This window comes from Gossypium hirsutum, chromosome D04 (genome assembly GCF_007990345.1).
Source record: "Gossypium hirsutum isolate 1008001.06 chromosome D04, Gossypium_hirsutum_v2.1, whole genome shotgun sequence".
Classification (NCBI taxonomy): domain Eukaryota; kingdom Viridiplantae; phylum Streptophyta; class Magnoliopsida; order Malvales; family Malvaceae; genus Gossypium; species Gossypium hirsutum.
The window spans coordinates 34293-51596 of NC_053440.1; the positions used below are offsets into that span (position 1 = coordinate 34293).

The 17304-nt window shown below is 33.6% G+C and overlaps 2 protein-coding genes across 3 annotated transcripts; both read left to right on the top strand.

Annotated features, from left to right (window-relative positions):
• Positions 1 to 109: 109 nt before the first annotated feature.
• LOC107902475 (IAA-amino acid hydrolase ILR1-like 3) lies at positions 110 to 3296 on the top strand. 2 transcript variants are annotated; one of them, XM_041091544.1, is made up of 6 exons: positions 138 to 695; positions 797 to 922; positions 1348 to 1426; positions 1499 to 1662; positions 1874 to 2002; positions 2802 to 3296. In XM_041091544.1, exons 1-6 carry the CDS (start codon positions 369 to 371, stop codon positions 3189 to 3191), a joined length of 1215 nt encoding a protein of 404 aa, XP_040947478.1. In that variant the 5' UTR covers positions 138 to 368; the 3' UTR covers positions 3192 to 3296. The 2 variants fall into 2 exon arrangements, with proteins under 2 accessions (XP_040947477.1, XP_040947478.1); XM_041091543.1 differs by having other exon boundaries at positions 110 to 695; positions 1348 to 1662.
• A 9501-nt stretch (positions 3297 to 12797) lies between these two features.
• Positions 12798 to 15728, top strand: LOC107904229 (heavy metal-associated isoprenylated plant protein 9). Its single transcript, XM_016830528.2, has 5 exons — positions 12798 to 13181; positions 13294 to 13480; positions 13928 to 14100; positions 14180 to 14270; positions 15022 to 15728. Exons 1-5 carry the CDS (start codon positions 13161 to 13163, stop codon positions 15462 to 15464), a joined length of 915 nt encoding a protein of 304 aa, XP_016686017.1. The 5' UTR covers positions 12798 to 13160; the 3' UTR covers positions 15465 to 15728.
• Positions 15729 to 17304: the final 1576 nt, after the last annotated feature.

Consider the following 17304-nt stretch of genomic DNA (forward strand, 5'->3'; position numbering starts at 1 on the left):
AATTTATTAATTCTAACGTGAAAACCAAAAATTCTAAATGCATACCAAATATGATTAAAGAATATAGAATGATTTTTGAGAGATTTTCAATAATTATAAAGAACACAAAAAAAATATGATAAGAAAAATTTTCAAAGCTACTGCAGTAATGTCCCCTAGCATTTGGCATGTCATGAGGTCAATGGTAGGTGAGACAGTTTTTATTTCTTTTATACAATTATGGTTTGCACCCAGTGAGATGAACACCCCACAATTTGGGTCCAGACCTCATCAATTTTTCATTGCCTCCGCCTGCCTGTTGGCTACTTCAGTTGAATCAATCTGTTGCCAAATTGTATTGGCAACTCGTGGCTGCCATCGCTACCGAGATGGTTGCCCGTTTGCACACTCTGCTTGTCTCTCTTGCTTGCCTCTCTGCTATACATGGCAGAGTTGATCATGATTACAAAGATCAACTCCTTAGCTCAGCCCAGCAGGAAAAAGATTGGTTGGTTTCTATCAGGAGGCAGATCCACGAAAACCCAGAACTTCTCTTCCAAGAACACAACACTAGTGCTCTTATCCGCCAACACCTGGACCAACTTGGCATCCCTTATTCTTACCCCTTTGCCAAGACGGGTATTGTCGCCCAAATTGGCTCTGGTTCTAAACCCATCGTTGCTCTTCGTGCTGACATCGACGCTCTTCCTCTTCAGGTCATCCTAAATTTGACCATCCTTTTGTTCCTAATCTTTTATTTATGCAGCTGATCATCGGAGAGTCCGTGTTTCTGTTAGCCTGAATTTGTTTTTTATAGGAGCTTGTGGATTGGGAACATAGGAGCAAAATAGATGGCAAAATGCACGCATGTGGGCACGATGCTCACACTACCATGCTTCTTGGTGCTGCCAAGTTGCTTAATCAACGCAAAGACAGGCTTAAGGTTAGCTCTGACTTGGATTTTTCTCAACTGATTGTATGAGCCTTTGACTTAGCTAAAAATGCATTTGTAGGCTTATTGCAAATTCTTTTGTTCCTGTATTTACAGTTTCAGCTTGTTTATACGATATTATACAGGTTTCGTTTGGAACAGTGCCATATATACAGCCTCCATTTCATAAATATAGTTTAATTAGGAACTTGCAAGAGATAAAAAAGATGCTATTAGTAGTCATTTTTCTCGCAACATCATGTAGTAGCATTTGACACTCTTCCTAATATTGATTCCATAAAACCTCATGTCCATATATATATATATACACACAAGCAAACATATATGACAACCTAACATGTGCGCATAGGTAAATGTTAAAGATTCACAAATTTCAAGTTGGCTCAAGTTACATTTTCCCTTATATGCCCCTGAAGGGAACTGTCAGATTACTTTTCCAACCTGCAGAGGAGGGGGGTGCTGGTGCATCTCACATGATAAAGGAAGGAGCTTTAGGTGACGCTGAAGCAATATTTGGAATGCACATTGATTATAGCACATTGACAGGAAGCATAACACTGGTTTCAGGGCCAGTCCTAGCCGCTACATGCATCTTTGAAGCCAAAATAGAAGGAGTTGGTGGGCATGCTGCGGGACCTCATTCAACTGTAGATCCAATACTTGCTGCATCCTTTGCAATTTTGGCACTGCAACAGCTAATCTCTAGAGAAGCAGATCCTCTCCACAGTCAAGTATGTTCCCATTTTCTTATCTAGATATCCATTCTCAAATTAATTGTGACTTACCCTAACTTGTTGAAGTATAGGAATATTCTATGCCTATTCTTTGGCAAATTTGACATCTATCATTTACTGATACACACAAACAATGCATATATTCTGGTTAAAGTATGCAAGGCATCCAATGCAACCTAATGCCCGATGTCTTTGTTTCCCCTGTAAGGTGTTGTCTGTTACTTTTATTAGAGGTGGATCCGCATTCAGTGTGATCCCATCATATGTCGAATTTGGGGGCACTTTGAGGAGTCTCACCACTGAGGGCTTGCATAAACTACAACAAAGGTTGAAAGAGGTACACAGCAATATTTTGTCTTTTTAGGTTTTAGCAATAACCATGAGAATCATGATTTTCCCATTGATAGTAAGAAAACTCCTAGCATGCGTTCTGCCCTTAGCTAAGTCTTACCTTTTTGAGCTAATTGTTTTACTAACATATAATATGTGTGTGTGTGTGGTTCTTTTCCCTTTATAGAGTGGACAAACTATTGTAACCTTTCTGGTTTGTTCATCTTTGTTAAGACATGTATATATCTTAAGACTTTGATTTAGGATTTTAATAGGCTGAAATTAAGGAAATTAGGAGATTACCTTTCCTTTTTATGTATAGTTTCACTTGTATATATTTTCTCTAAGTTTGAGGGTAAAGTATGAAAAATATATTCTGATTTTCTCTCGTTTCTCCTTTTCTTTTCTTCCTCTCTTTTCCTTTCAGAGCAGTAGCCACTCTCTTTTTCTTCTCTTTCTTTCTTGTGAAATTAACAATCTTCTTTTCCTCCTTCCTTTCTGAGATGCTGTTCTCATAAAATAATCTTGTCTGCTATGATTTCTCTGTTGGCCTGCTGTATTGGTGCTCTGGGAATTATCATATGATTTTTGCTATTTTTATGAGAGTATCTCATTGTTCTATGTTCTTTGCTGCATTGCTGATGGATCATTTTTCTACTATCATAGATCAGCTTCAGGTCATATTATATTCAACTTAGTCTTTTAAGATCTTGGCTTCCTCGAAATTGTTTTGTTCTTAAAAGCTGAGTCAAAGATGTCCTTCATTTTCAGCTTAAGCATTTTTATGTACCGGTAACTTACTGTAGGTCATTAAAGGACAAGCAGCCGTACACCGATGCAAAGCTTTTATTGACATGAAAGAAAAAGATCACCCTCTCTATCCTGCTGTTGTAAATGATGATGGCTTGCATCAACATGTTCAGAAGGTTGGTAGCCTTTTGCTTGGTCCTGAGAATGTGAAGAGGGGCAAAAAGATAATGGCAGGAGAGGACTTCGCCTTCTATCAAGAAAAAATCCCTGGATTCATGCTAAGCATTGGAATTAGAAACGAGGAACTGGGTTCAATTCATCCTCCGCATTCCCCGTATTTCTTTCTCGATGAAGATGTCCTTGCGATCGGTGCAGCCTTACATACCGCTCTTGCTGAACTTTACCTTAATGAACACAAACATTCCATTTTAGATGAAGCATTGTAAGGGCTTCTACAGTAACAACAATTCCTATGTAAAGATATTTTTCTCGTGTTTTATATGCAATGAAAGGAAGTCCAACGTTCCCAGTGCAGTAGCACATTTGCAGAAGGTTCTGTTTTGAATCCCTTTCCATTATGATGGTTGTCTATGCTATGGCATTAATTCAGAACTAAGTTCAGTAAAAGCAATGGATATCTGTTTGGAAAGAGGGGTGTTGATAACGCGAGAATAGGATCGAGTCTTAAACTAAGTAAATAAAGAAAAAACACCTAAACCCTAATACCATAAAGATACTTTAATTAAAGATCTCTTAGTAAAATAATAAATAAAGACACACACCTAAACCTAAATATCATAAACATACTTTTAATTAAAAAACATATAAAATACTCATTAACAAAATCTCCTAATACATCTCTTAATAAAATAATAATAATCAAATCTAACACTACTCCCCTCTAGAAAAAGAGCTTGTCCGCAAGCTCCAGATTGAATAGCTCCTACACTTTGTTTTTTCTCATTATTGAAAGTTGGGATATTTTAGTTTCCATATGCTCCTCTTCATTCTACGTAACATTGTCAAGATCTTTCATCTCCAACCAAAATAAATTTTTTTACATTGATAACAAAAAACCATTCTCTCTTTGTTTTGTCATCTCTACACGACTCAACCTTCTAACAAATCGAAGGTTTGTCTTGCGGTTATTGGAGTCTAATGTCGATGCCCATCCCCCTCCGAATTGACTTTTTTCTCTGCAATGGTTGTTACGGCAGAAGTTCCCCTTCAGTTTGAAAACGTATTTTGCCACAATGATTCATGCAAGCTGATAGACCTGGTTAATTGTTGTTTTTCTCAAAGTTCTTGTCAAGTTCATTGCTTGAATTAAATTCGAAGGTTTTTGCATCTCCACTTCTAATCGAATGGAACTTGACAACCTTGTGGTAAGTATGTCATTCAATTGATCTACCCACATAGATTCAGCCCGAGGTAACAACTCATGAAATCGACGTCAATACTCCTCTATCGTTCCTGCTTGTCTCAACTCGATCGTTTCTCCGAGGGGGTTATCACACATCGATGGCCCAAATCAAATTGTACAATTCTCTTTGAAGGCAACCCATGAGAGATTGTGTTCTTCCTTTTCCATTGGAAAAACCACAACTGTGCTTATCTCGTCAGGTGAAACACTGTCAATCCTACTTTACGTACTGTCAAATGTAGGAAAGTCTAACTTTGTATATCGTGGCACTATTCCTAACATGCCAGTTGTCTTGTCTTGTTCTCTTGCCTATTTGGTTGACTACCAATTTGGTTGACATTCTTATCTCCTCCGTCAAATCCCTTGCCCCTTTCACGATTTTGGTTGGCAGCCATTAATTCTTGTATTTGCAACGACAATTGTTACAATAGCTTATTTCCCAACTTCTCCATCTAGCTGTTCCAGTTTCACATCAAATTCTTGTAACATCCCAAAATTCTTGATTAGACACATGACACTATTCTATTGTCGGATAAATGAATTTATAAAAAAATTTAGAAAACAAGCAAGAGAAAGGATTATTATGAGAATAAATTTGATTTTGGATATGAAAATTAATGAAAAGAATTTTAGAAGTAAAAATGTGATGAGAGGACCAAATCACGAATTTAGAAAAATTTAAGGATTAGAGTGTAATTTAACTAAAATGTGAAAAGTGAGTAAGTATTGAATAGGCATGAAGATAAGCTGGAATATGTATCAATATGATGAGAATTTCATTTGGGACCAGATTGGAAAGATTTAAAAAATATAGGAATTAAATTGTAAATTTTTAAATTTATCGAGAAAAAGGAAAAGAAGTAATTTTCATCATACATAGATATACATAGGTTCATATTAAAGGTTATAAGTGAATTAAGAGATTTGGAATTGATAATTACTTAATATTGTGAAAAAAAATGTATAAAAGAGTAAAAAAAAAAAGGGAGTAAAATAGTAATTTTGTCATGAGTGTTCTTGTCAATATTATAAAATTTTTATGATAGAAATATTATTTAGATCGACTATTTGATAATCGGAGTTATTATGAGCTGTTTAGATATCATATTAAAAAATTGGGCAAAAACTTGAAATTTTGGGACTTAACTTTGGAGTTGGTATTTTTGAAGGAAAAGAAAAGGGGGAACCAGCCCCATTACCAACATATACAGTCCCCCCCCCCCACCCCCTCATTTCCTTTGTCATTTCTCTTGAAATTTCTTAAAAATTCCAACACCCACCTTGATTTTTGATGAAATCACTTGGAAAACTACCTTTTAAACTCATTTCTCCAACATCTTTACCAAATTTTAGCAAGGGTTTTTCGGTTCTTGAGAGGAAATGGAAGCTAGTGAGAGAATTTCAAAATGGTAAGTAATGGGAATATCTATCCCTTGTGACATGGTATTTTAGTTGAATGGATATGAGAAAGTTTAAAAAGCCTTGGTATTAATTTTAGATATATTTTTTATGTGTTTGGAAAATGAGGGTGATAGGGTACTGGAACAGAATTATATTCAAGTTGCTCGACATGAAGAAGATTTGAATCTAACTTAAAAGAAGAAATAAAATGGAATTAGAAAACAATGAAAATCGGAATAAAAATAAATAAAAAAAAGGGAAAGAATGGTTTGATTTAGGAGAAGAGTTAGGGTTTGACTTGGATTAGGGTTTCTTGAAGTAAAGGAAACCTCTCTTGAACAACAAGAGTGGTATATGAAATTAAAACAATCCAAATAGATTAATAAAACTCAAGATCAAAGCAAAACAAATCAATAAGATGACTAGAAGTAATCGATTAGAAGAAACAAGAGAGATCTCATCAAATCAATGCATTCTTGATGGATTTTTTTTATAAGAAATGTACTTCTTGAAGAGTTCTTGAGCTAGAAATCAAACAAATAGCCGCTATTTGATAGAATAGAGAAAACTGGACTAGATTTGAAAAGAAAGAATGGAAAATTGCAAACAAATTGAGAAATATCATATTCTTGATGTTTAAAACAGAAATCTTTGAATCTTGGAACTTGAAAGTTCACAAGAATACGGAGTGTTAGAAAAAGATTAATATAAACTAAATATTCAAGAAAGATGGAAAAAGATTGAATGGAATCCTATAAAATCCTTTACAGAACACAAATGGCTCTAACCAATCCCTAGAAATGACAACCTAGTAAGTAAATTGGTGGTTGAAGAGTCCACAAGTTAAAAATTTATTAATGAATGTGTTAATACAAGGGGCAACATAGCTTTTACATAGGAAAAGGCTAGGGGAATCCTTATGAAACTATTATTACTTGCTAAATAGGTTGTAAGTCAAATCCCTAAGTTTAAACATGAAAAAAATAACAAAGTATAGAAACTAAGGCAAATAAAAAAGGGAATTCGGTCAACTTATTGGCTAAGGCATGGACTGAATTTTTACAAAATAAAATAACATTATTGGGCTAAATTAATCATGCCCATACATCCATATTAACAAATAATACCTGAACAAAATAACTAGGTGTAAATTACTCCAAATGAGCTGGATAACATGATTTAAGCTCGTCGGCTTGCTTGGGCTTCTTCAAGTGTGACGCCGATTGATGTTATCATTCTCCCATATGGGCTCGTGGTCACAATTTGAGTATTTAAGTAAATAGGCAAGGTTTGACCTTCCTAATTCGTCCTCAATCCTTATTGAACTCCAAAGTTTATCATTTTGAAGTTTCAACTTTTCTTCTTGATAAAATTTTTGTATGAATAAATTGAGTTTTGACTCCAACTGCAGTGATTGGGCCTTGAGAGAAACTAAGCTTTTTTATCATGGGCCTTAAATTGGGACGGGTCACTCATATCAAAAGGTATGTGGAGAATAAAACTTTCAAGTTATTTTTAGCACGAATTCAATGTTAGGGAGGCATGAATTTGTATTTTGGACAAGGTAGTCAGTATTGAACTAGTGAACGCACCATTTTCTATTGGAATTTATATGTATCAATAGCAATATGTTTTGGTGTACTGTTTCAGATTTATCGATATGTTTTAAAAATATTTAATATATGTATATACAAATATAAATTTATTTGTAAAATATAAAACTATCAAGCTTTTGGGCTATAATCATGCATTTGCAACCACCGTACATATCAACCATGGTATACAACATACTTGCATACAAATATAATATGTTATTCAATCACTTGTTAATTTGAATTACATAAATTTTCCTACAATTAATGTGGTCTACGTATAGGGGGTCAAAGGGGTGTAGCCCCCTTACAAGGTTGACGAGCCGTAGTCCTAACAAAAATTAAGAAATTGCACTTTGATTTCTGTGGAAAAATCATTAACATTTGCCAATTTTTAACCAAAACATAAACATATCCCATATTCAAAATCAATGTAATTTCTTATTGGAATAACATTTGTTCCATTGTTTTGTTACCATATAGTTAACTACTTCCGTGAATAACAAACTCCAATAAGCATCCAGTTTAACAATTAACAAATTAATTAGGTGAATCAATAAAACATATTATAACATGTGATTAACATTTAATCAAATACGAATCATGCTATAAATTAATCTAAATAGAAAACATATATATCGTATGCAACAAATCAGTCAAATCGAACCAAAAAACATGTATCTCATACAATCACATCATTCAATCGAAAGTAGCTTGAATTTGTATCATACAAGTGGCTCAGGTACCACAAATGGATTGCCGATACACCTCTTGGCACAACAGTAAAATATATTATGATGACTACAAGCTATGGATCCATGTCTGAAGAACAAACTAGGATTGAGAGAAGGTCAAAAATATACCTTACGCAATCTGAAAACAACACAACAATGAAAAATTCCCAACCTCTACGTTATCCACCTAGAAGAAAACGATCAAAAAAACTCTAAAACTTTTTCAAAAAGAATTGAATTTTGTTGCTAGTCAAAGTTTTAATTCAGGTTACTTTGAGTATGGGATTAGTCCTTCCTTTTATTCAAAACCATTAACCACTAAGAGGGAAAATATAATATACATCTCTTAAAACGAGATTTTCTCCTTTGCTTAAGGTGATATCGATTTAATTTAAATCCTAACATCTTTTTTTTTTATTTTCTTAATCGAATTTTCATTAAATACAATATTTAATAATTCAAAAAGGCATATTTATAATTTAATCCTTTTTATATATATATGCGCATAAGCTAAATACATATATTGTGATTTATTTTAATATTATTAAATAAATTAATTATTAGAATATTTTTAATCAATTTAACTTTTAAGATAGGTTAAACATAATCCTAACCTTCATTACATTCCGATTGTCGCTACCAAAGAGTGTGACCCTCTAGGATCTTGTAACGTTGGTAGTAATATTAAAACAATTCTAATGTTACAAACAGTGAGCGACATCTAGCAATGCATTACTGCTACCCAAGTCATAAGAAGATGTGGTTCGACATGGTCTTCTATGATAATATTATTACGTAGTATATCCCTTTGTCCTTTATATTTAATTGAACACAAATCATGGAATAGTCTTACCTTAAATCTCTTGTTTCTTAATTTCCGAGTAAACTAAGATAAACAAATAAGTATGATATCTCATATCATTTAATTTGAGTATGCTCATGCATTTCTAGTTTCATTAAATCAAGAGGGCTAATATATTTCTCCCACTATGTAGGAGAGAAAAATCTTATCTTGATCACTCACATTGCACTGCACAAATTGTGGCACACCCAACATTAGTCTTTATAGTACAACCATGTATGAAAGATGTTTAATTATGTCAAAGAATACGATTCACGATGTTAGAACAATGATGATCTCTACAGAAAACCTGGGTGCCTTAGGCAATGGGTTGAACAGAGTAGAAATGCCTTGTTGGTTTGAGCACGCACAACCACTTATACATGCCCATTGTTTTCATTTATGGGGCATGGGTTAAAACTCTACCAAGAGCGTAAGTTCACGTTCCCTTAATAGGTGGTTGTGCGCCACACACAACTTGATCCAATGAGGCACTCCCGTTCTGGTTGAACTTGTTCACCTCAAGCACTCGAGTTCTCTATAAAATTGGGCAACAAAACTTTAGCTCAACCCGAGGACAATACCGTCTCATTGAAGGGCCCATCGATTCCGAACAAACAACACTTCAGAAACTTCTCTGGAAGCAGTTGACCTCCCTTAAATGTATTGGTTTTCTTTTTCTTTAAAAAAATTCGATGGAATGTAGTGGTAGGTAACTATATTACATATCACTTCATATTTTTTAAATTAAAATATTTTGTATATATGTTTTAGTATCTATAAAAACTATTTGTTTCGATATTTTTGAAAATGCATTAGGGGATCACTTTGTGAAGACAGTTGAAAATATTAATGAATAAATAAATGAAGTGATTTGATTTTGTAAAAAGTAAGTGTACTAGAATTTAGAAAACAAAAGTAATTGGGTGGTTGAGAATTGATTGCTTTAATGGTTTGATTAATCAATCATCCAGATTCTACAAACCGCCCATGCTATTAGTTGGGACACCAAACACCCCTTACTTTTCTACATCTTTTTCCATTATTGTCATTTAATTAAGTTTTTAATTTATAATTACACTCAATTAAAATTTTAATCACAAATTAGCAATCAAAATATATTTTTATCAAAATCATGTTTTTTAGTGTTTGAAATTATCAAAAATTATGAGGCTTTCGACTTGGTGAGAGAGAAAACCAAATATATTTAAAAATTTTGAAATTAGAACTATGAATGTCTACTTAAAAGAAAGCTACTCATATAATTTTTTTTTCAGAATACAGTTTTCACACAAATATTTTCAGCCCAAAATGGGTGTGAATCACTTACAAGTTAGAAGATATAATTGTTGGGTGGAAGTGGGTGAGACTAATTATGGAGCAGAAAGAAATAAGAGTCTGAATTCTTGTAATTCCGTTGGTTTTGGGTTATCCCAAATATTTGCCACAAATGCAAGTTAGGCTTTCACTTTCTCATCCCTTCTGCTCCATACTTTATTTTATCTGTCAATTTTGGAACACCAAACCGACATAGCAATGCGTATTAGCCTTGCTTTCTTCCCGTCGAATTGATAGATCGGAACTGGGAAGGAGAAATATTCCAGATCGATAAAGTTTGGTATTCCAGGCTACAAGGATTATAGAGGTCCTTGCATTAGAAGTGAAATTGTATTTTACTTTTATTTTAAAGATAGATAAATTAATCTTTATATATTATTAGATCAAAAAGTAAACTGGTCATTTTGTTAAAAACTTTATCTATTTTTGGTGTTAAAAATTAGTCCATGTATACATGTGGCACGTCACATGTTATTATTTAGTTATTCCATCAATTCCGCTAATTTTTAACTGTCCAAATAGATGAAATTTTTAACAGAAAAAATTTATTTGCTCTTTAATCTATTGTACAGAGACTAATTTGCTCATTTTTTTAGTAAAAGAGACAAAATGTAATCTGAATCTTAATATAGAGGTCCTCATGACACTTTTACGAATAATGGGTTAATGGAATATTTAACTTCATAACCAAGTTTCAAATATGGTCACATATCCATTGTTTTTTTAGACATTATAGGTTCAAATTCATACATGCGCACATTACACTATTAAACAAGTAAACTTACAAATCGAATCTTGATATCGATCATGGATGAACTCACTTCATCTAATGAATCTACTACTCGAATTCGTTGCACATCCTTTTTTTAATATATATTACACAGGATATGTATCATTAGTTAAGCTTTGATTTTAAATTGAAAATTTCCGATCACAGAAAATAATTTTCTTAAAAAATAAAAGAATTAGTTAGTTTGAAATTTAAATCAAAATTTTGAGGGATTCGATTTTTTTTTATATATTATAAACATGAATTATAGTATAATAGCCTTTCGGAAACCTAAGAAAGGCAAAGAAGTTGAAAAAGAAAAAGGAAGACAAAGGTTTGTAATTTCAAGGTCAGCATCCCATGTGATATCTACTTTCCAATACATCTTTACACGCAAAAACTTAATATTTTTTGATCCCACGTTTCAGCCATCTCTACATTTCTTTTATAATTTTTCTCCAAAATTGGTATATGCTTCCTTCCTAAGCATAACATAACTAATTGTTAACATTTCAATTTTACAGATAAACCTAATTTTGGATATGATAGAAAAAAATATTATTTAAATTGTTATACCCCTACTTCGATATGAACACGTGGCATCACAAGAAGCATTTTGGAAGCATCTTCAGATGGTCTTTTTTAACTTGCATCCTCTGGCTACTATGGACGACCTTTTGAGGCTCTGACTTATACCACCCGACTGGTCACTACGTGATTAGCCATTAACCCGCTAAATAACAGACCCTCAATCCAGACACCCAATTTTTAGTATGCATTTATTCCCCAAGAGGGAACTACTAGGACTAGCAACTTTGTATTATCTAAAAAAAGAGAATGTCAAAATAATACTATACTTGATGACAACTAAGGTATAACAATCTTATCACTTGACTGATCACACATTCTCCATATCCTGAGTTTGTCAACGACATGCCACTACCGAACATGGGGTTCTTTTCCCCCTATATACACCCCAACACACAATGACAAGAAACTCTTCTCTCCCTTTTTGGCAACTTTTAAGCATTCAGCCCAGCACGTCCCGAATACTTACCTTAAGCTTCCTTTTTCCTTTTTCTCTCACTCCAGCTCTTTGCCTATCTAGATGAACCGACTTTCTTGTTACCATGATCATCTCCTCTCTTGTTAAGCACTTACATCAATATAAATAATGATGACACACATTTAATACAAGCATGTTTAGTAATATATGTTTTTTTTTTATCTCTACATAAAAGAAACAAAATTGATACAAGTAAAGAGATTGCACATTGAAAAAACAATGTAACATGAAGCTTAGGAATTTAACGTAAAAAGAGACAAATTCGAAGAAGTTCAAACATAGAAAATAAAGGTAAAATGAGTGGACATTGTGCTCCATGTGTATCCAACCGAAAGCTAGGCTAACAGTTAAGCAGCGCTTTCATGTCCAGTAGGATATATGGATGATGCATCCGACAAAAACTAATGCTGGCTCCTAACATACCAAACACATGTAGTTATGGTTAAAGATGTGACCATTTTTCATTGGTAGGCGGAAAACCAAAGACAAAGAACCAACACCAAATTTAACAACCACTTTCGAGGTGGGTCATCGTGGATACATACGTGGCAATAGAACCAAGGTTTTCATAGCTGACAAAGCATGTGATTTGGCGGTACTAGATTCCCCCAACACTTGTCTGACAGATCACCACCTCTAAAAAAAATTAAAATTTATTATTTAATATGATCAAATTGATAAAATATATAAATTATGAAAATTAAATTTATTATCATATCAATTAAATTTATTTAAAATTAAAAAAATATTAATATCATGATTAATTACCTTTAATTACTTAATAGAATTAAATTATTCTAATTTTAAAAAAAACTAATTTGCTTAATAGTAAAATTGAGAGAGAACAAGGGTCACTAAATCCACCCCAAGTTCGGTGGAAGATGGAAGAAGTATGGCATTATCATCGTCAAATTGGTTCTTTTCTCATCTATCCTTTTATCCGATTCAGCTCCCTCAATCTTGTCTATAAATCTGCCAACTCTGCTCCACTGGTTACCTCCCCGGCCCCTTTTTTCCTTACATATTCTGCCTTGGAGATCGGAAAGACCTCCAAAAAGAAATATTAAACTAAGAGGTTCTTTGTATGCTGAGTGGCACTACATGTGCTTTGGAATCCCATAGTTTTCCTTCATATACTATTAACCCCACCGTCCATCCCTTATTCCATCTCACTCTCTTCTATATAAAACCTACTCTACTACTGCTTAACCAAGTACCTGACTTAGTTATTTAAGTTAATTTATAGAGGAAATGGGTGAGGAAACTAAGCAGGTGAGAGACTGGCTTTGTTAAAGAAAGGAAAACAGTTTGCATGCACGTATATAATTCAATATGGGTTCCTTTTTACTAACTTATGTTGGCATTAATTGGAAATGTTTGGCAGGAACAACCGCCGGTAGAGGCTCAACCAGAGGAGAAAAAGGATGAGAAGGCAGAAGAGAAGGCAACAGAAGAAAAGAAAGGGGAACCACCGGCACCCACCCCTCCGCCTCCTCCTTTTATCTTGTTAGTGGACTTGCATTGTGTGGGATGTGCAAAGAAGATTGAGAAATCCATCATGAAGATTAGAGGTAATTATATATTTATCCATATAAATTAATTGGTATATATTTATTTGGTAAAAGTATCAAGGATCTCATATTATGAGTCATATTGTATTTTTATTATTTCTACTAAGAAAAAATAAATTAATTCTTATACATTAACTCAAAGAGCAAACCGTGCTTTTGTCTCCATTCCTGTTATTAAAAATTGATCTTGTACATTAGTATGAGATACATGTGGCATGTTATATGTCATTGTCTACTTATTCCAACAATCACGTCAGTTTTTAACAATACAAATAGATAATTTTTTTAACAGAAAAGATCAAATTACTGTTAATATAATGTTTAAGGACTAATTTATCTAATTTTTTTATTAGAGAAAATAAAATATACTCCGACTTGCCTCTTTGATTCTTTTACTTATTTATCTCTATTTTGAGACAAATAAAAATATACACAAATGGTTAGCAGGTGTGGAAGGAGTGGAGATCGACATGGCTCAAAACCAAGTGACAATAAAGGGAATAATTGAGCCTCAAACAATATGTGCTAAGATCATGAAGAAAACCAAGAGAAGAGCTAAAGTACTGTCTCCTTTGCCACCAGCTGAGGGTGAACCTATACCAGAAGTTGTCACTTCACAGGTCTCATCTAACGTCTTATAATTTCATTTACTTCATATATAGAAGTATTGAAGGGTGTTGATTGGTTTGATAATTCCAGGTTAGTGGATTAGCAACCGTGGAGCTTAATGTAGACATGCATTGCCAAGCCTGTGCTGACCAGCTCAAGAAAAAGATACTAAAAATGAGAGGTATAATGTTGGTTAAGTTTCATGCCAATTCAACAACCGTACCCTTTTGCCACTTAACCGCAAAAAGCTAGATGATAATTTATGAGTGTGATTGACCAACTGAATGGGAAACTAAAGAAATATAAGACAGAAAAGGAATTCCATATTAGGCAGACAATGGCGGTGGTGGGGCCTTTCCAACGTGACAAGCACTTAGTAAATTACATCCAAGGTTTGATAAATTTGAATATAACTTTAAAAGGATACAAAATGGTTACTGAACTATTTGAAAGTTTTCATTTAAGTTACTGAATTATTTAAAAGTTTTTATTTAAGTTACTGGGTTGTTAAGTGTGTTTTTTTAAGTTCGGTTAGTGAGTTTCAAGCGACGATTTAACGATCAATACGATAGATCAGTACCCATTGATGAGTAGAAGAATATACCTTAGATCTAAGTCTTTTGACGGCTAGTGTAGGAGATTGGACAAGAAAGTTTTTTAGATTTTGGATCATAGATTTGTGATGACCAAAGTTGTTTCATGAAAATAAATGAACTATCAAAGAGAAATGGGATTAAGAGCTTTTGATTGGTGCAGCCGGTACAAGCCAGTGACTTAAATGAAAACATTTGAATAGTTCAATACTCATTTTGTAGCTTTTTGAAGTTAAATATTCAAAACATAAACTTACTACTAGTTTATTAACTTTGGGTATAATTTACCCAAAAATTCATTAGGGATGATTGATGTTGTTTAATGGACACATGTTACAGGCGTACAGACTGCCGTAACAGAGCATAGCACAGGAAAAGTTACAGTGACGGGCACCATGGATGCAAACAAGCTAGTGGATTATGTATATAGACGCACGAAAAAACAGGCAAGGATCGTGCCTCAACCAGAGCCTGAGCCTCAACCTGAGCCAGAGAAACAAGAAGAAAAGAAAGAGGGCGAAGAGAAGCCGACCGAAGAAGCCAAACCTGAAGAAAACGCAGAGAAAAAAGAAGAAAAGTCCCCTGAAGAAGGTGAAAACAAAGAAGAAGGGAAGAAAGAAGGATCTGCAGAAGCAGAGGAAAATAGTGGCAATCATGGTAACGAGGAGGAAACCATGAAGAGAATGATTTACTATTACCAGCCCCTTTACGTTATCGAGCAAATGCCGCCTGCTCCTCAGCTTTTTAGCGATGAAAATCCCAACGCTTGTTGCATTTCGTGATGATTTATCATTACGACAAACTTCTTTTTCTACCTGTAGATTATTTCAATTTTACTATAAGGTTGAGAAGTATACAGATAACTAGTATATATAATTAATGTTCAGTCCTTACCACTGGAGATGAGAGTTTTAGAGAAATCTGGTGGACGGTTCGCACATGATCAATCAGGGAATGTGGGAAAGTGGGATCATTTGTACGACTGGGTTGATTAATTACTTGACCATTCTGTACGAAAGGCATACTCATAATAGTTTATTCCATTATATCTTGAGCCCTTATAAATGTCATACAATGTTGTGCTGAATGAGGATGATAATTTGTGTAAGAGCTCATTTTTGCCCGGTCCGATACAAATATAAAAACCAAATAAATAAATAAATTCTACTATTAATGTCCAGCTTTTACAGACCCAATTAACTTAGCCCAGATTACAGACCCAACTAAACCCAAAACCCTACTACAAAATAGCTCAAACTCGAATTTTCTAATACCAAACATAATTCAGCCTAAAATACCCAAAACCCCAGGCCCAATACACTATGGCCCGATTTGAATAATTTTCGGAAACCCCTAGGGTTTCCAGAGCCTCCTGCGCCGCTGCCACGCACACCTCTCCCCACGTACATGGTGCTACGTCCACCACCTCCGTACGCGTGCGCCTGCGCCTCTGTACGTTGTACCTGCAAGAAGGACAAACGAACACAACAAAGCAGAGAAGGCAAAGAAAAAAGCAGAAATCGACAGAAAATAAAGAAAAGAGAAAAAAAGAAAAGGAAGCGAGATGTTTTGGTTGTAATTTTGGTATTTCATTTTCGGCTATATAAAGCCAGTTTTCAGTATTTGTAAGGGGGGACAAAAACGCAAAAAAAGGCATATTGTATCACACACACATTCAATATACAGAAAAAAATTTCTTAAAGGTGATTCGAGTTTTTTTTTTCGCTGCTTTTCGTTTCATTTTCTTTGATCGAAATAAATATCCAAATCATCTTACTCAAGTTTTCTTTTCAAAGGATCGTATTTTAAAATCTTTTCAAAATTGCAACATTAAGACATTAAACAATCGATTCGGTACCAATTTTGGGCGTTACGAGGGTGCTAACCCTTTCTCGTGCGTAACCGACTCCCGAACCTGTTTTCTCAAATTTCGCAGACCTAAAATTTATTTTTAATGGTGAACCGATCACAAATTAATAAAAGATCGGTGGCGACTCCACATTTTATTTTCAAAAGTCGATCCCCATTTTTCAAATCATAAAAATGGTTTCGACAATTTGATCTATTTGAAACAAAATTTTATACGAGTTTTTAATTTGTATGGAGTGTATCGGACATCGTTAGACACGAATTCAAATTTTGTTATTTTCATCTCCACCCCAAATATGATATATAAAAAAAGTAAAATTTAAGTTTCCATTGATATTTTTTTAGTTGCCGTTAGTAACTTATTGAATCTATTTTAGTTATAACTAAGGAAATCTAAAAGAACAAATTTGGATCTACTTAACCAAATATTGGTTTTATAATATGGTTACATATAAGGAAGGATCAACACTGACACTACGATGTCTATCCTAACGATAGTATTGACATGGTCCTATAACGTCTTAAAATTTAATATTTTTATTTCAAAATAATTAACTTAATGACTACATTATCTTAAAATTTTACAAATTATGATTGTTGATGCAATCATTTTTCACGATTATTATAATTATTACAACATCATATATTTAATTATTAATATGTAATAAAAACAGTAATTATCACAATTTATTGTAATTTATGAAAATTGTGACTATGAAAAATAAAACTAAACTTTTTTTAAAAATAAATAAA

Coding starts and splice junctions, on each gene's coding strand:
- LOC107902475 (XM_041091543.1), top strand. CDS start 369: ATGGTTGCCCGTTTGCACACTCTGCTTGTCTCTCTTGCTTGCCTCTCT. Junction 696..796: donor TCGACGCTCTTCCTCTTCAG/GTCATCCTAAAT, acceptor TGTTTTTTATAG/GAGCTTGTGGATTGGGAACA. Junction 1,663..1,873: donor CAGATCCTCTCCACAGTCAA/GTATGTTCCCAT, acceptor TTCCCCTGTAAG/GTGTTGTCTGTTACTTTTAT.
- LOC107904229 (XM_016830528.2), top strand. CDS start 13,161: ATGGGTGAGGAAACTAAGCAG. Junction 13,182..13,293: donor TGGGTGAGGAAACTAAGCAG/GTGAGAGACTGG, acceptor AATGTTTGGCAG/GAACAACCGCCGGTAGAGGC. Junction 14,271..15,021: donor AAAGATACTAAAAATGAGAG/GTATAATGTTGG, acceptor CACATGTTACAG/GCGTACAGACTGCCGTAACA.